Raw genomic sequence first — 22,834 nt, 5'->3', positions numbered from 1 at the left:
CTGTTTGTCTGACTAAGCATGTTCTTGAAACGGCTCGAGTTGCTTTGCATGACGCCAGGACGGAAAACCCCATACCGAACAGGTGAGTCGAATGTACGCCCATTGAATATTTTGGAGTATTTGACATGAATAAAGATCGATACCGGATGATTTGCTTCCCAACTCCTTTATGTGTGCATGGAGAAATGTGGTACTTTGTGCCACATTTGGTTTGTAGCGGCCTAATTGTGTCATTGGCATCCACAGGGATATTTTGTGGATAAAAATTTTCACGCAATATAACCGTAAACTTACCAATGCCCGATGTCGGTTTTCGACCCTTCACGCACTGGACCACCGTGCTCTCGGCTGTTTGGAAATACTAAATATGGTGGGCACATCGTCTGGTTTCAGTCAATTTCTCGGTTTAAGTCCCAACAACTAATTTTTAAGTCTCTTTCAAAGCGATTGTGCTCAAAATGCTCCGAGCAAAGAATTGTCTTATAAAGTCTCAGGAACTCGAACGACTCTAAGGTTCTGCAACCATTTCCTCCACTGATCCGGCTGTTTTTAAGGGGGCAAAAAATGTAAACTGATGTTTTCCATTTATTTATTTTTCCTCGTCCAATTATCCGTGTTTTTATAATGGACAAAGGCAATGCACTGTGACGTATCGCTTGAATACAATAGATGCTAAGTACGTTACTGATCTTTATCATTGACAATCATAGTGGGCTTCTATGACACATAAGACGGATGATGTCCGCAAAAGTCGGGCCCGATAATGGCACAACCAAGCCAGTCCATACCAACTGCCCAAAGTTGTCCTAATTGATTCACTTGTTTTTATAATTCGCACATATTCACAGATGTATGTTTTGAAACGTGGATGATTCAATTAAAGCTTTCTAAAATGCCCAGAGCTCTCGATTATGGCTTGCAAAAAAGTCGTGTCCTTCCTGAGGCAAGCGAGAAAAGATGATTTTATAAATCCCAAGGCTAAATACTCCAATCATTCTCTTTCCTCCAAGTCATGGTGGCTCCTTGTCAAGTCTGTCATTGGTGGATGTATAAATATTTATTTATATTATTTATAAATACCATCCAAATCTCATCTTCTCAACCCATGTCATTCCATCCCCATTTTACTCCAACAAACCCACTGTCAACTGGATTATTTGTTCTTTCTGTCCTGTAGAGAAAGTTCTGTCCTGCCTTAACCCAGTTTTAGTGATGACCCCTTATGGCATCAATGGCCATTATCTCAAATCTTGCTTCTTTATTTTTATCTTGCCAAAACGAAGTTTTTGCAACATATGTTAGTCAGCTTGTATGTATTTTTTTATTTTATTTTTTTTTTTGTTTGTCTGTAATCACGTATCGATCACTCTGCAGAGCACAGTTGTCATTGGAAATTTTTGTAACTTCGCATATCAGAGTCCTATAGAGGTCCCTTTCAGCACACAAAATTTTGAAGGTCAAGGTCACTTTGTCGCAAATCAGGGGAGTCGACGAAACCCTTATTTTTTGAGTAATTTTGATTAGATCGTCTTCAAACTTCATGGGAATATAGTTCATGGTCTGGCACTCAGCTGATTAATTTTTGGTGGTGATCGGACTTGACCTTCATGGTTAGCGCTGGAGGTTGAAAGTTTTTGACCCCAAGGTCAAATTTTGAAATCTTAGATACCATATCGAGTAACACCTCATATGAAAGCGCTTGATAAGTGCTTTCCAGATCTGTCAAAACTCTGATGCTATGACGTCATTTGATGATGTCATGACGAAAAACGGATTTTTCATGAACATTTTATTTTCTCAGTTCTCATCAAAATCTCTTGATATTTCATGTACAACGGTCCTGGAGAGATACCATTAACCGTACGAAAATATAAAGGTCAAGGTCACAAAAAGGTCAAGCATCAAGGTCGACGAAACCCTTAATTTTTGAGTAACTTTTATCGAATAAATAAGTCACTCGTGTTCACATTTTGGCAAGATACTGGTCACCCTGGGGGTGACATTAGTTTTTTGTTTTTTGTTTTATATAAGGCTTGGCCTCTGAGGACAAGACAGTCTGTGAATGGAGCCTTTAATGTTAAAAAAAAAGACCCGTATCTTGCCAAAAGGTGACCACGTGTTACTTCTTTAAGGTCACACTGAGGTGAACAGAGCTGCTATCCACCAGGAGCGACTCCTTGAGGAATATCTGCCTACGAGAGATTCCGATGAGAATCGTTCTACAGAGTAACCATGAAAAATATGCGTTTGTCTCATAACATCACCAAATGACGTCATAATGTCTCAAGCTTGGCATATCTAGAAAGCACTCATCGAGGTGTTCAATTTGAGGTAGTACACGATATGGTTCCTAAGATGTCAAAATTTGACCTTGGGGTCAAAAACTTTCGACCTCCAGCGCTAACCATAAAGGTCAAGGCCGATCGCGACCAAAAATTAATCAGCTGAGCGCCAGACCATGAACTATATTCCCATGAAGTTTGAAGACGATCCGATCAAAATTACTCAAAAAATAAGGGTTACGTCGACTCCCCTGATTTGCGACAAAGTGACCTTGACCTTTGACCTTGAAAATTTTATGTGCTGAAAGGGACCTCTATAGGACTCTGATATGCGAAGTTACAAAAATTTCCAATGACAACTGTGCTCTGCAGAGTGATCGATACGTGATTACAGACAAACAAAAATAAAATAAAATAAAAAAATACAGACAAGCTGATGAACATATCTTGCAAAAACATCGTTTTGGCAAGATAATAACTGAAGAAATGGAGAAGTGAAGAGAAGAAAAAAATTATGTGATTTTTTAAGGAACTGGAAAACCTGCCTTCTTTAAAAGGGCACGTTATAACTTCAGAAAGACCTTAAAAGGTAAATAATTCCAGAGCTTGGGGGTGAAAGAAAAAAACATAATGACACATCATTGAGTTGCCAATGGCCACACAATATAATCATGTGACTTGGTAGCTTGCTGAGTATTATGTGGTCCAGCTAATGGTGGAGATGGTCAAGCTAACAAGCAGCCAGTTCTTGGGAGCAAAAACCGAAGTACATAATATCTATAGAAAAGGGAAAGAGAGCCAACATGTGATGTAATTCAAGCAAGTTGAGTTTTAACGTCAGATTTGGATAGTTGATAAGTCTGAATGCTTTAGACTCGACTCTGTCAAGTAAATATATCGAGCTACAACCTCCACAGATGAGAGCAGTACTCTATACAAGGAGAAATCAATCCTTTATGTAATCGGAGGAACTGTTCAGACGAGAAGAATCTTCGACATCTGAACAAGACTCCCAGTTTCTTAGAGGCAGACTTAGTTATTTGTACAGTATGAGGTTTCCGAATTAGATTTGGTGTCACAGTAATTCCAAGTACGTTTCCTGTATTGTGGTAAGATTACATGCCAGGTGTTGGCTTAATGGTTAGAGTGGTGGGTTTGGGATTCCAGGATCCTGAGTTCAAACCCCCCCCCCCCCACCTTGGCTGTTGAATCAATAACAGGTGGGGTTGACTTTGCCTGTCATCCTTCTGAGGTCGACAAAATGAGTGCCAGCATGCTGGTATCCTGTGTCGGAGTGACGACCCGTCCAGGATTGTGCCCAATAGCCAAGGAGACTGCTTTGGCAGCACCAACGCTCTGCACAGAGTATGGTCCCAATGGATGGATGGATGGATGGCAAGATTGTAGAGCCTTCAAATGAGATGGGGAAATTTTGATGAGTTTTAGACAGAGAATCTGTCCTCCTTTGGCAGCCTCACCTCTGCATGGAAGTCAGCAAACCACTCCCATCCACGAGAAGTTTTGCAAAAATAGACATAGGCCAGTGAGTTTTTCCACCTTTATTTACACATCGTAATCCAAAACTTCAAAGTGAAAAACAAATTCTACAAATATGAGAAAATTAATTTAAATTACAAATTACAATATATTGATTGGAAAAGTGTCCACCCCTCTGAGTTAATACTTGGTGGAAGCACCTTTGACAGCAATTATAGCTGGGAGTCTGTTGGGATAGGTCTCGCCCAACTTTGCACACCTTGATTGGGCAATATTTTCCCATGCTTCTGTTCTTCAACCTTTCCTTTTCCTAATCTTATGTAATCTTAATCAAAAAATAAAATAACACGGTTTCTTAAAATGTTACAACTTCCTCTTTCACGCGTGTGGTTCTCGGTGTTGCATCATAACGCACTTTTTCTTTCTTCTTCAAAAGACTGTTTTCAATTCGACCTTTCCTTCACCCCTTGTCTAAAATGTCCCACTGTTCCAACATCTTTTCTCCCGTTCTCTGAATTCACCTTGATTGCATCCCTCACTTAATGACTTTAATCACATCTCTGACTTACAAACTGTAAAAATCCCAGTTTGCAATGCATGTTCGTGTTTCCTAAATCGTCCTTTTTTCCAAACTTCAGTGCCAATTCACCCCACCTACTTAAATATACCTCCTCCTAACCCCTCACCTATTATCCCCTCTCCTTACCCCTCCAATCTTGCCCCTCATCCGACTTCTGCTCTTGGCACCACTTCACTGTCTTCTGCTTCAGTATCAGCTCCTCTGTTCTCCCAAACTGTGTGGTGTTCTAGCATTTGTGGGTTCCATTCTGACCAAGCAGATATCTTGCTCTCTCAATCAGAACACTCATTACCACAAACATGCTCCTTCCTTCCTCTCAGCACACCTCCCCCTGCCCACTCCCTACTTCACCATATCATGACCAAGTCTCATCCTTCCCTTCTCCCCACCTCTTGCATCGCCCTCCTGCACCTTGGCAGTGCCTGCTCTCATCAGCTCCCCTCCCTATCAAAGCAACCTTCACACTCTTTCCCCCTCCAAGTTTCCTTCTCACCTTTCTGAAAAACTCTGGCCCACTCACCCTTCTCCCTCAACCCTCTCCTCTAACCCTTCTCCCTCCAATCTTCCCCCTCATTCCCCTTCCCAAAGTTGAACCCTCTCACATCCACAAAGCTGCCTCCTTCCCCCCACCCCCTCTCTTCCATCTCATCACCCCACCTCCTCCAATCTTCAACTGCCCAGTGTACCTCAAACCATCACCACTGAGCCTTTTATCCTCCTCATTCAGCCCTTTCCCCTAGCTCTTCTGCAATCCCCCACACTTTTAACAACTCTCCTTCCCTACCCCTCCCCTTCCCTGCACCCAAAACCTCCTCCCCTCTTTCTTCCTCAACAGTGTGGACCTCAAACATCCAGGGCCTTCGCTCAAACCTGACAGATCTTTCCATACAAGTTGCCCATGACAAACCAGACATAATCTGCTCAACAGAAACTTTTCCTCCTTCGAGATGTCTCTGACTCCCTAGCATCTCGCCCTGGTTACTCCCTCCTCTGGAATGACAGACCTGAGCCTCGCCCTGGCGGCGGAGTTGCTCTCTTCATCAAAGAATATTCCTCACTCACCATACACTACCCTCTCTTTCACCCACACCCCGAGGAATACCTCAAGCTACAGCTTCCCCTCCACTCCCACCTCATGTTTATAAGTGTGTAGTACCATCCACCAAACATTGACTCCATTTACATCTCACTGTCTGAAAACACGGACCAACTTCTATCCTCTCATCCCAACGCTTTCTTCCTCATATGTGGTGACTTCAACTGTCATCATGCCAGTTGGCTAGGTGTGGGTACCTCTCTCACCTGCCATGGCACTTCAACAAAAGACATCTGTGACTCATTGGGACTGACACAATCTGTCAACTTCCTGACCCGGATCTCAACCTTAGGTACTCCATCTCTTCTGGATCTGATTTTGACCAATTCCCCTGAAAATATCTGGTGTTCTTCCTCCACTCCAATCGGTTCATCTGACCACGTGCTTGTCAAAGTAGACATCTCTCTGGCTGTTATCAGAGAACCACCTCAGTGTTGTCGAGTCTGGCATTTCACTCAGGCTGACTGGCATTGACTTCATGCAATCATCAAACTTCTGGACTGGTCTCTCATCTCTACTTCCTCCGACATCAACTCAACCTGGGATTTCTTTCAAAGAAACTTGGTCTCTCACAGCACAGATTTATCCGATCTCGTCTTCAGTTGTCCTACCCTTCCTACCGCACATGGTACAGTGAAGCTTGTGACGAGGCAGTTGTCCTGAAACAACTTCCCTTCTCCTCATGGAAGGCTAATCCAACAGAAGGTAATCTCAGTTCCTTCCACAAAGCTTGTAACAAGTGTGTGTCTACCATCATGAGAGCTCAAAAACAACATCTTTCGAATCTTAAGTCTGAACTCAAACCTTTCTCCCTCCTCCAAATTCTGGTGGCATCAAGTTAAGTCTGTTTCTGGTGTATGTCCCCCTCCCCCCACCCCTCTATCCCCTCCCTTAACTCAAATGGTCGCATTGCTGACACTGCATGTGAAAAGGTTGAATGCCTAAACTCTGTGTTTGCTTCTAAATATTGTGTCCCAAACCCATCGCTTTCTGTACCCACCTTACCCAGTCGCACTCAACTGTCCCTGGACTCTGTCCTTTTCTCTTAACAAGGTGGAGAGCTTGCTGTCAAACCTTGACTCAGATTCTGCATCCGGTCCAGACGGCATCAGCCCACTTGACCTAAAAACTTGCTCTGCTGCTCTTGCTCACCCTCTCTCTGTTCTATTCACCCTCTCATTTGCTCAAGGTCATATGCCATCTGCTAGAAAATCAGCAAACATTACCACTCTGCATAAAAAGTTGCAAAAACGGATCCCTGCAACTACAGACCAATCAGCTTTCTCGCAATCATCAGCAAGGTTCTGGAATCCGCCATCGCTTCAGGCATTAAATCCTTCCTCTTCTCCAATGGCTTGATTTCCGATCATCAATTTGGATTCATATCAGGTCACTCGACCCTGGATATGCTGCTTCTGCTCTCCCAACAATGGATGGAGGTCCTCATTGCTAGACATGAAATCAGAACCATATCTATTGACATATCGCGTGCTTTTGATAGGGTCTGGCACCCTGCCCTGCTCACCAAACACTTTTTCTCTGGTATCCAAGGACATCTCCACTCGTGGCTCACAGATTTCCTCACGTGTCGCAGCCAACATGTGGCACTTAATGGAGTTCTCTCATCCCTTCTCCCTGTCCAGGCTTAAGTTCCTCAAGGCAGCATTGATCTCTCTGACTGGAAAATCCTCTTTATCTCTTTGCTGATGACTCCACCCTCTGCCATACCATCTGTCATCCCTCAGATCGGCAATCTCACACTCTCACTGTCTCTCAAAGGACCATCTGGAACCCCCCCTCCCATCTACTTTCTCAACATTTCTCTTGAAGAACACCTTTTATTCAAACTTCTGGGTCTTACTATCTGCTGTGATCTTTCCTGAGAAAGCCGCATTTCCAACCTGGCCTCCAAAGCCAGTCACCAACTGGGCATTCTCCGTTATGCAAATCCTTACTCGGCCCACCTGAGCTCCTGACCACATTCATAGCTTTTGTCTGCATCCTGATGGAGTACTGCTCTCCCTTCTGGGCTGGTGCTCCTGCCTCTCACCTTTCTTGGCTTCAGGCTGTAGAAACCAAGGCATTTAGGATCATTCACATCTCCTGTGATGAGGCTAAGTCTTTGGGTCTCTCACTCTCTCACCGTGGGCAGGTCGGTGGTCTTTCTGTCTTCATCTGTCTCCTCTCTGGCCTTGCTCCCCCTGCTCTGTCTGAGATATGTCCCACCCCCCCTCCCATAATTCTTCAGGGTGCTCAATGTCTGCCAGCAACCCCTTTCTGGTAAAATCAGGATGCACTGCTCACCTTCATTATCTTGCCAAAACGAAGTTTTGCAAGATGTGTTACTTGGTAAGTTTTTTTTTTTGTTTGTTTGTTTGTCTGTAATCATTGGATTTTTCACCTTTATATCACTCTGTAGAGCACAATTCTTATCGGAAACTCTTGTGGGTACACATATCGTAGTATTATTACAATACCCTTGAGCACACATAAAGGTCAAGGTCACTTTGCGGTAAATCATGGAGGTCGACGAAACCCTTATTTTTTAGTAATTTTAATCGAATCATCTCCAAACTTTATGGGAATGTAGTATATGGTCTAGCGCTCAGCTGATTAATTTTTGGTGGCGATTGGACTTGACCTTCATGGTTAGCGCCTAAGGTCAAACATATTTGACCCCAAGGTCAAATTTTCAAGTTTTAGGAACCATATCGTGTAGTACCTCAAATTGAACACCTCGATGAGTGCTTTCTCGATATGTCAAGCTTGAGACATTATGACGTCATTTGGTGACGTTATGAGGCAAACGCATATTTTTCATGGTTACTCTGTAGAACGATTCTCATCGGAATCTCTCGTCGGCAGATATTCCTCAAGGAGTCGCTCCTGGTGGATAGCAGCTCTGTTCACCTCAGTGTGACCTTAAAGAAGTCACACGTGGTCACCTTTTGGCAAGATACGGGTCACCCTGCGGGTGACATTGGTTTCTCTTTTATTCCTCTTTTTTTTCTGCCTTTAGTACAAACTCCAACACTCTCTTCAATCCCATTCTTCCCTCCAGCTCTTCAAAACAGCTATTCACCACCATCTCTTATCTTCCCCCATCAAAAACCACAATCTTTTATACCCCTGCTAATCCACCACAAACCCACCTCCTTCAAATTCCTTGCTTTCCTTCCTGAAAGTCCCTGTCATGTAAGGACCTGAAAGTCCCCGTTGTGTCCATCTTGTTTACCCTGTGTACCCGCCCCATCCCTCTCCCTTCCACAGATCTCATGTCTCTGTTCCGTAGTGTTTTTCCTTCCCTCTCCTGCCCCTCTTGTCTCCTGCTCCCCTTGTATGTTCTGTGTGTTAGCTTGCAGACAAGTCTCAACAGTGGATGCAAAAATATAATGAATAGAACTGTTCAAGCTCAGTTAAGTTGCATGGGGAGCGTTGATGGACAGCAATCTTCAAGTCGTGCCACAGATTTTTGATTGAATTTAGGTCAGGGCTCTGACTGGGCCACAGAAGGGCTTTTATCTTTTTGTTTCTTAGCCACTCCAGTGCAACTCTGGTTGTGTGCTTCGGGCCGTTGTCATGCTGAAAGGTGAACTTCCGTTCCGTCCCAATTTCAGCTTTCTTGCAGAGGGCAGCAGGTTTTCCTCCAGGACTTTTCTGTGTTTTGCTCCATCCATTTTCCCTTCCACCATGACAAGTGCCCCAGTCCCTGCTGATGAAAAACATCCCCATAACATGATGCTGCCACCACCATGCTTCACAGTAGGGATGGTGTTCTTTGGGTGATGTGCTCTGTTGGGTTTGCACTAAACATAACTTTTTGTATTTAGGCCAAAAAGTTCCATCTTTGTTTCGTCAGACCACAAAATGTTTTGCCACATGGCTTCAGAATCTCCAGAGTGTTTTTTTGCATACCTCAAATGGCACTCAAGGTGGGCTTTTTGAGTAATGGCTTCTTTGTTACCACCCTACCATGTAGGACAGACGTGTGGAGTGCTTGGGATATTGTTGTCACATGCACATTGTGACCATTCTTTGTCATAAAGTCCTGTAGCTCTTTCAAAGTTTCAATTGGCCTCTTGGTGGCCTCTCTGAGTCTTCTCCTTGCTTGATCAGCCAGTTTGGAGGGACGGCTTGATCTCGGCAGGGTCTTGGTGGTACCAAATGCCTTCTGCATCTTAATATTATTGCCCTGACTGTGTTCCAAAGGATATTCAAGGCCTTTGAGATATTTTCATACCCATCCCCTGATCTGTGCCCTTCAACAACTTTACGCCAGAGGTGTTTTTTAAAGCTCCATGGGTCGTCTGGTTAAGTTTTTCCTGTGAAATGCACAACCCAGCAGAGGAAACCAACAGGAACAGCTTATTTTATTCTGAAATAATCAGAATCACTTCAATTTAACACAGGTGGAGGCCAATTAACTTGGTGTGTGATTTTTAAGGTGATTGGTTACACATGAGCTATTTTACAATTTCTATTATAAGGGGGTTGGACATTTATCCCAGCAAGATATTCTAGTTTTGTATTTTTAATTAATTTTCTGAAGTTTGTAGAATTTGTTTTTCAGATGGAAGTTGTGGGTTATGATGTGTAAATAAAGGTGGAAAAAGTCTGATTTAATGCAATTTCATTCCAGGCTGTAATGCAACAACAGGGGAAAATTTTAATTGGGGATGTTGACTTTCTATAGGTACTGTGTTGTTGTGGATATGACTCCTGGGGATCAAATATTCTTCGTAGAATTCGAGTTATTCTTCAGTACGTGCCGGGGTAATATCACAATCGCAGACATCAAGCGGGTTGAGGCGGTCTCCAAAAACGTGTTTGTGACGTCTTATGTAGCGTTAATCAACCTCTTCATGTCCAATTTCCCTGAAGAGCACCATTTTGAAACTCAAAGGTTGGTGTTTAAGGATGGGGGAGTGCTCCCTTAAGTTTAAGGATGATCTTAAGGAATATTTAACCTCTGCCATCGAAGATGGATGGAGGTTACCGTTTTCACCCCTTTCTGTTTGTTTACTTACGAAATCTTTAGATTTCGTAAGTATATTGATCACTTCCGTTTCTGTTTGTTTGTTTGTGTTTGTAGGCACGATAATTCGAGAACGGAAGAAGCTACCAATGTCAAATTACACCACATGATTCAGGAGGGTGATGGCGAGCGCTTATTAGATTTTGGTCAAAATCGGTCAAAGGTCAAGGTCACAGTGAGGTCAAACATAATTCCGTAAATTCATGTGGAGAAATGGAGTATTTTTGCTTCGCTCGATGTTACGAGTTCGTTTTAACTTCGATTTTAATTTTGTGTTCGGTTTTTGCGATCGCTTAGGACGCTTAAAACTCGGTTGTCGAAATTCTGGTAAAAATAGGATGTTTTGGAGACGTTTTAAGATTGTATAAAAAAAATATTTCACTCGATGCATCACGGGTCGTCACGTGATGCAGTGCGCTCGAAGATGCGTCGTTGAGTCACGTATGGTTTTGCGTGTGCGCGCTGATGGTGTTTTCAATAAAGATGGTGTTTAAAAGTCATTTTTTATCCCAATAAAGGTTATCATCGCATGCCTGACTCGCTGAGCCGTCGGATTATGTAAAGATTGTTGGTGGATGGCCGAATATTACGGTTTTGTGACTGATAAAATAATTGCGTGGAGAAATGGAGATTTTTGCTTCGGTCGACATTACGATTTTTGATGGTTTGGTACAGAATCATAGAATCACAGAATCATCATCGAAAGTTCTGGTTTGCGTCGCTACCTTCTCAAGAGACAGCTTTTATTCGACAAGGTCAGAGGTCAAGTTGACGATTTCGCAAGTACCAGTCTATGACTGCTTGTTTGTTTGTTATCTTGCCAAAACGAAGTTTTTGCAAGATATGTTAGTCAGCTTATATGTTTTTTTTTTGTTTGTTTGTTTGTCTGTAATCAAGTATAAAAAAATCTGCAGAGTACAGTTATCATTGGAAATTTTTGTAACTTCGCATATCAGAGGCCTATAGAGGTCCCTTTCAGTGCATAAAATTTTGAAGGTCAAAGGTCAAGGTCACATTGTCGCAAATCAGGGGAGTCGACGAAACCCTTATTTTTTTTTTGAGTAATTTTGATCGGATCGTCTTCAAACTTCATGGGAATATAGTTCATTGTCTGGCGCTCAGCTGATTAATTTTTGGTGGCGATTGGCCTTGACCTTCATGGTTAGCGCCTAAGCTCAAACATATTTGACCCCAAGGTCAAATTTTCAAGTTTTAGGAACCATATCGTGTAGTACCTCAAATTGAACACCTCGATGAGTGCTTTCTAGATATGTCAAGCTTGAGACATTATGACGTCATTTGGTGACGTTATGAGGAAAACGCATATTTTTCATGGTTACTCTGTAGAACGATTCTCATCGGAATCTCTCGTAGGCAGATATTCCTCAAGGAGTCGCTCCTGGTGGATAGCAGCTCTGTTCACCTCAGTGTGACCTTAAAGAAGTCACACATGGTCACCTTTTGGCAAGATACGGGTCACCCTGCGGGTGACATTGTTTTTATTTGTTTGTTTGTGAACAGTATTATGGAAAAACCCCTCGACGGATTTTGACGAAACTTGGTGGGGGGGTTAGGTCTGGTCCAAGGATCATGCCATTAGATTTTGGATTTTGTCCAAAATCCAATATGGCCCCTATGGTGGCCAATTTGAAAAAATATTTGAATTTTTTTTTTTTTGCATTTCTACATGTTTTAAGTGATTTCCAACCCCCCCTCTCCCCGAAAAAAATTGTTAGAGAAAAAAAAAATTTGCAAATTTTTTTTTCAACAAAATTGCGATTTTTATTTTTTTATTTTTTTTGCATTTCTACATGTTATAAGTGATTTCCAACAAAAAAAAAACTTGCCAAAATTATAATTGCAGCTGATTTTGGAACTTCAGGTGGATATACCCACGTAAAATCAATTTCTGTCTCAAGGAATCTAGTTATGACGAATGAATTGAGTATGTAAAAGGGAAAGTTGCAAACTATAACTCTGTGAGCACTGTTGACGTCAAATTGAATGAATAGGATATCAGGTTCACTTGTTTGACCTAGCACTATTGGCGGCAGAGGTTTTGCACTCTACCGAGTGCTCCCCCTCTCATCGAATATGTAACAATCCTCAAATTTAGGATGTCCTTTAGGGGAAACTTGAGGAAATATTTAATAAATCCTCAAATCTTTCCTTAATTTTTATGCAACTGGGCCTTTGTCTGTAGCTCAATGGAGTATGTCTCTCTGCCATGGGCTGGTGCTCCAGCACCACATTTGTCTCCTGGATTCTGTGGAAGCTCAAGCTCTCAAAATTATTCAAATTTTCTCCGAGGCCAAAGTGTAAGGTCTGTTGCCCTCACATCACAGACAGGTCAGTCGTTTCTGTTTTCTCCCGTCTAATTTCCAACATTGCTCCCCTGCTCTCTGTCATCTGACTCTCTCTCTCTCTCTCTCTCTCTCTCTCTCTCTCTCTCTCTCTCTCTCTCTCTCTCTCTCTCTCTCTCTCTCTGTCTCTGTCTCTGTCTCTGTCTCTGTCTCTGTCTCTGTCTCTGTCTCTGTCTCTCTGTATTCTCCAGGACTCATGTGTTCTCCAGTAAACCCCTCCTGATTCGGCTCCCAAAATCTATGCTGATTGCACACCTCAATTATTTCATTCCTCGTTTCTCCCTTCTCTGAAACCACCTTTCAGAGGTTATTCTTTCTCACTATTCTCTCGAGTAATTTAAACAAGCAGTGTACTGCCATCTCTTGTCATCCCCAATTCTGACCGATGATCCTTATTATCTCAGTTAACCTTTCTTAACCCAACCTTCTCACTTGCTAGTTTCAGCGTCCTCCCCTCATTCATCTCCTAATTTATTTCCTGTTCGTTCATTCCCTTGATTTTGTCACATTGTCTGCTCTCCCTTGCTCTTGCATGAGCCTTGTTTCTGCAAAGAAAAATGCAAAACAAAAACCATTTGTGAGCTTAAGAAGTGAGGCAACCAAATTAGCCATCTGCTTTTGTTGTTTTCATTTACAACCATCTTCAAAGATCTGGCTGCTTGTCAGTGATCACTGAACACGGTATAATATCTCTCTGATTTAAAACCATTATAAGAGCTGACAGGATGGCCTTGAGGTACACACACACACACACACACACACACACACACACACACACACACACACACACACACACACACACACACACACACACACACACACACACACACACACACACGTAAGAGCGGTATCGCTTGGATTTGAATCCTAACCCAGCTATAAACTGTCATCCTCGATTTTCAGAGGCAGGGTGATTCATCAATGGGAGTGTCGTCCCTCGGATGAACATTAATCGGGTGTTCCATCTGTCAGCATTCGTTGGTGGACATTAACGATCCCATCGAGTCCTTCGCAATGAATAGGCAAGCTATCACCGGCATTCTGGCCAAATTCCAAATTCCTGCCCTGACCATCCAGAGGGCATTGATGATGTAAGCAGCAGCGCGGCCACACCCTCAGCCAATGATGTACGCCGCAGCCTTGTGCTGGATACAGAAAAAGACAAAGAAGAAGAAAACAATTATATCAACCATATTGAAATTCACTGACCTGGGCTGTTTCCAACCAATACTTGTGGTAAATGCTTCATGACATCAGTAGTTCTGGGGGGTGGGGAGGGGGCATTGAGAAGATGGGGGAGAAAATGAATGATTTGTTGGAGGTGGCAACAAGATGGAGGGTTTGTAAAAGTGATTAAAGGTCAAATTTTTCAATTTTTTTGTCTGTCTGTATTATATGTAGATAGCCTTTAATGAAAGCATGCAGGACAGCTGCGGATAAAGATCCTGTGGCTTTTTTAACACAGAAATCCATACTTTGTAATGCAGCATGATAATTATCATTGTCATAATAATAATAATAATAATAATAATAATAATAATAATTCACTGTAATTGGTCACAATTTTTGAGCGGTTACATTTTGTATTTGTATACTCTGCCGATGTCACGCAATGAACCTAATTCAGTGATGATTGTTTTTCAATATAATTTGCATGTATTACCAGTTAATTTTTTTTCTCCAATTAGTGATTCTTTGGTGTACAAACCGTATTCCTCGCATCATCAAGAACCATCTCCCTTTGTAACCTGTAACCATCCCTAATCGTTTGATAAGTTGGCAGACAGAAAGAAAAATCGCATTTTGTGCTCAAAAGGTCCACATTATTTTGGCTCTACATACAGCCTTGATCATAACTCGCAATCCCAATTTGTGGAGTTTACCATGTGATCCATTCCAGGCCTGTTTATTACAACATATGCATCTGCGGCAGAACTAAATGGACTTGATTTCTCATTTAATGAAGAGGGAGTATAATTTCTTAATGTTCTGTTTGCTCACTTAAGATAAAGGGTTTGACTATCCATTTTGTTGTGAAATAATTAAATAAATGGAGTATAGTATTTTCTCAGTCTTTTATGTCCATGAACCTTTCAAGCAATTGATGGAACTGTAAGCAAATGTTGTTTGTTTTTTTTTGTTTGTTTTTTTAATTAATTTTTCTGCTCATGCATACTAGTTTTGAAAAACTTGTTCCCTCAGGAGTTGCCATTCTGAGAACTTCTAAGCTGCGAGACAGCCTTCAGGACTACAGATGGCGATACTGAGGTTGCAGATGGTCCTTGCTTTAGGACTTCTCCAAATCATGCTGTCACTCAAGGTGGCGAGTCTGGAAGGTGACGCCACTCAAACTGAATTGACGCCAATTGCTGCAAATGATACCTGCAGTGGGTCATCCAAGTGCAAGCATGGTGTAATGTTGCCACCTTGGCTTCCTGAAAACCCCTCAACAGGGGACAAGGTTGCTCGTGCTGTCGTGTACCTTGTCGGCCTCGTATACATGTTTTTGGGGGTTTCGATCATTGCTGACCGATTCATGGCCTCCATTGAAGTTATTACATCTCAGGAGAAAGAAATCACAATTCAGAAGCCTGGTGGAGAGACGATCACCACAACTGTAAGAATCTGGAACGAGACTGTTTCCAATCTGACTCTCATGGCACTCGGCTCTTCGGCACCAGAAATTCTGCTGTCGGTGATTGAGGTTTGCGGGCACAATTTTGAAGCTGGAGAACTGGGACCTAGCACTATTGTTGGCAGTGCCGCCTTCAATATGTTTGTTATCATTGCTATTTGTGTATATGTTATTCCTGATGGAGAGACCCGTAAAATTAAGCACCTCAGAGTATTCTTTGTGACTGCGACCTGGAGTGTTTTTGCCTACATTTGGTTGTACCTTATCTTAGAGATTATATCGCCGGGTGTAGTTCAGGTCTGGGAAGGCATCGTTACATTTCTGTTCTTCCCTTTGTGTGTGAGCTTTGCCTGGATTGCCGATAGGAGGCTCCTGTTCTACAAGTACATGTACAAACGCTACAGGACACACAGGCATCGAAACATCATCATCGAAACGGAAGGCGAAAGACCCAAGAACTCCATTGAGATGGATGGAAAGATCTTGTCGCACAGTGACATTACGATAATCGATGGAGCAATTTTGGCCCAAGATGACAAAGATGTGGAGGAAAGCCGACGAAACATGATCCGCATACTGAAAGAACTCAAGCACAAACATCCAGACAAAGATATGGACCAGCTAACTGAGATTGCCAACTATTACATGCTGAACCAGCAGCAAAAGAGCCGTGCATTTTATCGAATACAGGCGACTCGGATGATGACGGGTGCTGGCAACATACTGAAGAAACATGTGGCGGATCAGACTCGCAAGACTGTGAGTGTGCAGTCCGTGCAGGTTGAGCTGAAAGATGATCATGAAATAAAGATTTGCTTTGATCCATGCACCTATCAGTGCCTGGAAAATTGTGGAACCTGTACAGTTACAGTGCTCAGGAAAGGTGGTGATTTGAATAACACTGTATATGTTGACTATAAAACAGAGGATGGCTCAGCGAATGCCGGATCTGATTACGAGTACAAAGAAGGAACCATGGTTTTCAAGCCTGGAGAGACTGAAAAAGACGTTCTCATTGGCATTATTGATGATGACATATTTGAAGAGGATGAGCATTTCTATGTACGCCTAAGCAACGTGAGAACAAAGAATGAGAACAACCAGGAGGCTAACCACACCTTTGCTCCAAATGTCCAGCTGGTGAACCCCAGTGTGGCCATAGTCACCATCCTGGATGATGACCACGCCGGTGTTTTCGGCTTTGAGGACTGCACCATGCACATCAGTGAAAGCATTGGTATCATCGAGGTGAAAGTGCTTCGGTGTTCTGGGGCCCGCGGCATTGTTCGTGTTCCCTATCGCACTCTCGAAGGTTCCGCCAAAGGCAATGGAGAGGATTTTGAAGATGTTGCCGGAGAGCTGGAGTTCCACAATGATGAGATTATGTGAGTGTTTTTAATTTTATTTGATACTCTAATTTTTCAGCCCAGGGCTCCCTGAATATGTCTGTTTATGTGTCTGTTATATCAGGGGTGGGTGTTCATGTGTATCGTTTTGGTTTAGATGCTAAAGAAGTGCTGGTGTTCATGTGGAATGAACAATAAAATGGCACTTGAAGTTTAACACAGGAAGTGTGAAACATAGGGTACCGAAAGTAAAAATAGAAAGAAGAACTATGTTTTACAGTAGGTAATGCCAGCATGGGTTCAGCAGGAAGAAGATCTGTCGAAGGAGTCAGTAAGGAACAGGAACCACGAGTACACTGTGAAAATGCACTTAAGAGATGCAACTTGCTACATAACTTCCAGTACAATATGTGCATGAGGTTGCATGTCACATTACAAAAAAAAACGAGATGCAACATTAAAAAAAAAAAAATTTCCAAGAAACAAAAAGCTATCGATCATCAAGATTAAATTGTGCTCTTGTAGGGTTTTCAGTAAATTACAAGCATCCTATGTGTCTTTCAATCCTAAAACTCCCCAAAACAGGAATCTTTTGGACTTTGAAGGTAAGTCGGACCAAACGGTGGGATGTAAGAGTCAGCTATTTTGGTGGGTGAGCAGAATGCCAAAAACGGGGTTGAGGAGGTTCTTGTAGAGAGAAGGAATTGTCCCGTTGGGATTTTCCATTCAGCGGTGAAAGGAATTTGGATATTTTTGAAACTCCTCCAGCTCCAGGAGCCAAGGGGCAAGTTTGCTTGCGATTCCTGCGAGGCCGTTGCACCCTTGCATCGCACAAATTGCACTAAACAGAGGGATGTAAGGGTCGGTGTTTTTGGTGTGAAGCGTGACTTCATGTCCTATGGCACCCTGCACTATCAGTTGTGACTCCATTGAGTGGGATATGTTTACTCTCCCTTGATGGAAATGGACGATTCTCCAAATGTTAAGGATTTGATTGTCAGGACTTGTACTTCCGAATCACATCAACGCATTCCCATTGCTTCAACTTGTATGCTGTGAACATGGTGATTTTTTTTTTTAAAAAAACGTTTTCTCATGACTTCCGTGACAGTTTCTCTTTTTCTGGTAAGAATGTTCGTGACATTTTAGCGGATATTTTGGTTCGGATATTTGTCTTCAAACATTTGCAGCCACCATTATGGTGTAGATAGCAGAAAAGAGAGTCTGGACAGAAGCAAGGCATTCATATTTTATCTCCGCAATTGTTTGTGTATGCATTGGTTTTCCAGGGATGGTGGTAGAACTTTTTATTTGTTCGTATGCAGCACAAGGCTGTGGGGTAGCATCATTGAGGGTGTCATGTTGGTTGAGGGTGTCATGCTCTCCCCTAGATAGGGCAGGAATTTGGTATTTGGCAAGGGTGTCTGATAGCTCGTCTACTCTTCGCGAAGGGCACCATGGGATCTTTACCATCCACCCAGGAATGCTGTTAGATGGAACTCTTATTTAACGTCCATCCAAGTGACAGCACACACATAGATGAATCACCCTGCCTGTGAAACACCATGATGACAGTTGAGAGCTCGGTCAGGATTCATACCCAGGCTAGACAGCTAAGAGGTAAGTTTACTTACCTCTAGTCCATCCTGTCAGTCCCAGTGGAAGAGGTAGGGACAGTGGATAAGTTTCCAAGTGGCTTGCACAGGTACCTGGACGGAATGGCTGTGGAATGGTGCAAACACACAGGTCAAACTGGCATGTAGACTAAGAATATGTTGTACATCCTCTGGAATGTGGACAAAGAACCTTTTATCAATAGGCAAAAGGTGCTTTATATAAATTTAATTATTTTTACATGCTGGCATGAAACACGAGGAGTGTTGAGGAAGTTTGAGAGAAAATTGAGAAGGAAGCAAATGTAAAGGATAGAGGAAGCAAGGGTAGGGAGGGGGTTGTGACCCCCAGTGGATGATGGAGGGAAATAAATTGAGAAAAGGTTTGCTGCAGGTTGGAATATAATGGATGGATAAGGGATTTTGTGGAATATATCGTGGATTGGGAGGGTTGACAATTTTACTGTCTTTATTTATTTGTTTATTTATTTATTTATTTCGTATGTAATATGTGGATGACTGAATGGATTGTTTGGATTGAAAGAGCGAAGATGCGAAGACAACTGTTTCATGTTGTAAGGTGGGTGGCATTATTCATCCAATAAAGGTGCTGAAAAGTGTCATTAAGGACAGTAGATGGAGAATGGAAGGGGAAAAATAGTTGTGGTGTTGCAGCAGTCAAGAAAATATGGTGGTGTAGCAACAATGTGGAGGAATTTACCAGTAATTGAGAAAAAAAATATTTCTGCATTGCGGAACCTTGAGATGAATGCACTCGGAGAGACCATTATTTTCCCCCCTTTGTTTCATTAGTTGATGTGCAGGCGTAGTGTTTGTGTCGCACGAGCATGATAAGCTGGATGGCCTCCTCCTGCGTCAAAGTTCCTTGTTACCTCTGCCACCGAAGGGTGGTGGAGGTTATGTTTTCACCACTGTCTGGCTCTGTCTGTCTGTCTCTCTTTGTTTTTTTTGTTTTTTTTCTCTGAATAGGTTATCTCAAACAGTTGTGGATTGATTCAGATGACATTTGGTGGAGAGGTTCGGTGTGTGACAAGGTCGAAATTATTATATTTTGGTGGTGACGATCTCGATCTGGATCCGGAGATGAGAATTATTTCATTTCCAAAGTGATTCTTCACCAATGAGGGATGAGGCCAAAAATGATACATGGCATGATATCTCAAAAAGTTCTCGGCTGACTTAGATGAAACCCGGTGGACAGGTTGAGTGTGTGACGAGGATGAATGGATTCGATTCCGGTGAAGATCCAGATGCATATCTGGCCCATCAGTGGGATACAAAACATAAACTGTTCAGCTTTGCGGATGTATGTGCCCTACCGAATGCCGTTCTAGTTATTCCTTGATGCTTTGTACTGTGTTTTCTCTTCTCGTCTCCTGATGTAGGTAGTTGGTTTGCCAAGGCATGACATGTTCCACCATCCCATGATACCTCTAGAAAACACACAAACACACACACACTGCCAAAAATTAAATTGCACCATTGGACATGTGAGTGAGCATGCAGGGTGCTTGATTGGGAAAAGACTAATACTTATGCCTTCTTCAGGATTACCCATTGCTTCTTTACCGGCAAATACAATCACCAATCGGTTGATGGCTGAGGTCATTTCTACAACCTTCTGGATCATTCAGACTTTAATATGAAGTTATTGTTTCATTAATTTGTTGGTGCATCATCATATGTTCAATCGTTGCTCTTCCTTTTGTTTTCAAATCCGTTATCTATCATTGTTCCTCTTGTTCCTCTTATCATTGTAACAGCTTGGCACAGTTCATCATGTCGCGGTGAAAGTGTGGGCATATTTCCAGAAAGAATTTGCTGTTACATTTCCTACAAAGCTAAATAATTTTAATAAAAATGTTCTCAAAGAGGTGAAAGGAAGAAATGTCATTGATCTTCTTCCGATATTTTATTTTTCCTTTTCTCCATGATGTGTCCCCTTTGAATTGAGAAAGGCTGATGGACATATGCCTGGTATTGGTTTAATGCTCAGGGGTGGTGGGCTTGGGATCCTAGGATCCTGCGTTCAAATCCCATTCGGCTGTTAAATTAATACCAGGTGGGGTTGACTCTGCCTGTTATCCTTCCGAGGTCGGCAAAATGAGTGCCAGCTTGCTAGTATCCTGTATCGGAGTGGTGACCCGTCCAGAATGGTTCCCAATAGCCAAGGAGACTGCTTAGGCAGCACCAACGCTCTGCACAGAGTATGGTCCTGATGGAAGGATGATGGACATCTCTTTTTGTGTGGGAGAAAAAACAAATTACTTCACTTCGATTCCAACCAAAAAAAACCCTCTCTTGTAGTCATTCATTCAGCATGATGAGCAGGACTGCGAACCTTAGCCCGATGGGAGAGGTGAGGGGGGTTTAATATTCGCAAGAGAGTACAAACGAGTATGACAGTTGATGTAATGACCCATTTTATGCAATGCCCTCCTAAGAATGGCACTTTTGTAGTCATAATAAACTGTCTAAAGAGTTGAACATTTAAACCAAATAACTCGGATGTAAGGATTAATTTGTGCAAATATATTTGCCATCTCTCCAATAACCACAGCCATGCTGATCTGTTAACCAAAGCATTTGCTGAGCTTCAACACGGACGACAGAGATGGAGAAACGTTTGTTTTTCTGTTTTTTTGGAAGTTTTTATCGTGATGGGCTTTTTGAAATCAAACGGTTGTCGTTGCTCATTAACTGTTGCCACCATAGCATGTCCAATATAATTGATCATTGTACCGTTTATAGGAGTGTTCGAAGGGGTTATACGAAGTAGGTGCTCACAGTTGTCCAAGGTACATGTCACCATCTTATTACCTCAACCACCAAAGGTGCACGAAGGTGATGTTTTCTCCACTGTCTGTCTGCCTGTCTGTTAGCAGGATATCTCAAGAAGTTGTGAACAGATTCAGACGAAATTTGGAGGACAGGTTAGGTGTATGATGAGGACAAACTGATTCGATTACGGTGACAATCCGGATCCGGCAACTAGAATTGTTTAAGTGGTTCTTCACGATTGAGAGATAAGGCCAAAAATGATATATAGCACAATATCTCAAAAAGTTGTGAACAAGTGATCACAAAACTAGGTGGACGAGTTGGCCAGGTAACGAGAACAAGCTGATTTGATGTTGGTTCATGTCCAGATGTAGATCCGGCCCATCAGTGGGATACAAAATGTAAGCTGTTGAGCCTGGTGGAGGTATGCGCTCGACCGAGTGCCTTTCTAATTTTGTAATGTATAGTTGGTAAGAAAATGTTAATGCATCTTTTAAAATTATTATTATTATATACGTCTCGCTGAACTTTGTTTTGGCATTTGTTGGACTATTGTATCTCCTTCATATAACCTTTTGAAAGCCCCACATATGAGATGAGATCATGGATGACTTTGGCATCACTTCCATATTGTCAATAAAGTAAAAATGATGGTTTATTTCATCCTGAAAACTTACTAGATACATCAAATGCCGCTGCTACTGCAACAACTCTTACTACTACTACTCTAACAGTCCCAATTATTCCCACCTTCTTGTAGGGTTGATCAGGTAGTGTTTGTGTTCGAAGTCTTTCATGAACTGCCTGGCCATGGCTGACGTTCGACTCGAAGGGTCAATAATTTATCATTTGTTCAGGGCGGTGGCAATAACTCGCCTACTCTTCACGAAAGGCAACATGGGGGTATTTAACATCTACCAATGAGCAGTGCTGGCCAACTTCGTCAGTTTATAGCCTGGTCGAGATTCAAACCCACGCTCGACAGCTCAAAGGCGAGTGCGCGTACCTCGAGGCTATCCTGCCAGCCCTCTCAAAATACTACTACTGCGCCAGTCTATTTTTGAACAAGTAAAACATTGGTGGTCTCATGTTGATATCTTTTACTAAAATTCCATGTTTTGGCGACTGACGACGTCGTTGCTCAAATATGATCCGTGGACATGCAATTACGTTTCTTCTTTGATTAAGTTTACAAAGAAAATGAAAATTGTTGAAATACTTAAATTCGGTCACAGTAGTCGATGTCTCAAAACGATCCGTGATGAATACGCTGTTAGATCGAGTTAAAGTTCCGTTCGGTGGTGGAATGATGGAGCAGGACAATCGCAGTGTCAAGTTGTTTGTACATTTTCTGAGAAGTCGTGTTGATACGTTAAAAAAAAGCCTGGCTAATGCTAACACCCACCTTAGTCCGGCAGATATGTGAAAAAAATGTGCCTTTAGTGATGCAAGCATGAAATTTAGCACACTGCTAGGGCAGTATCTTACAAATATTTTTTGATATAGCGACATTCCAGATTCTTCCCAGAGCCAAAATGGCGGCCATTTTACAAAATAGCCGATTTTGTGTTGTACAAGGAGGATA

General features: G+C 42.3%; 1 protein-coding gene across 7 annotated transcripts in view; it reads left to right on the top strand.

Annotated features, from left to right (window-relative positions):
• LOC147032042 (sodium/calcium exchanger 1-like) overlaps nt 1-22,834 on the top strand; it is a 424,503-nt gene that overhangs the window by 20,713 nt on the left and 380,956 nt on the right. For all 7 annotated transcript variants that reach the window (XR_015055017.1, XM_085869331.1, XM_085869330.1 and 4 more), the window contains exon 2: nt 15,056-16,873. Coding sequence is in view for 6 of the 7 variants with exons in the window: in XM_085869331.1 (XP_085725457.1) it covers nt 15,108-16,873 (1,766 nt within the window). In the remaining variant the exon portion in view is untranslated. The remainder of the gene's footprint in view (nt 1-15,055; nt 16,874-22,834) is intronic.

The sequence above is a fragment of the Eptatretus burgeri genome, chromosome 2, assembly GCF_056783735.1.
Source record: "Eptatretus burgeri isolate ZD-2024b chromosome 2, Ebu_testis_v1, whole genome shotgun sequence".
Classification (NCBI taxonomy): domain Eukaryota; kingdom Metazoa; phylum Chordata; class Myxini; order Myxiniformes; family Myxinidae; genus Eptatretus; species Eptatretus burgeri.
Note: the sequence above shows the minus strand (reverse complement) of the source record. Positions and strands in the feature narration are given on the sequence as shown.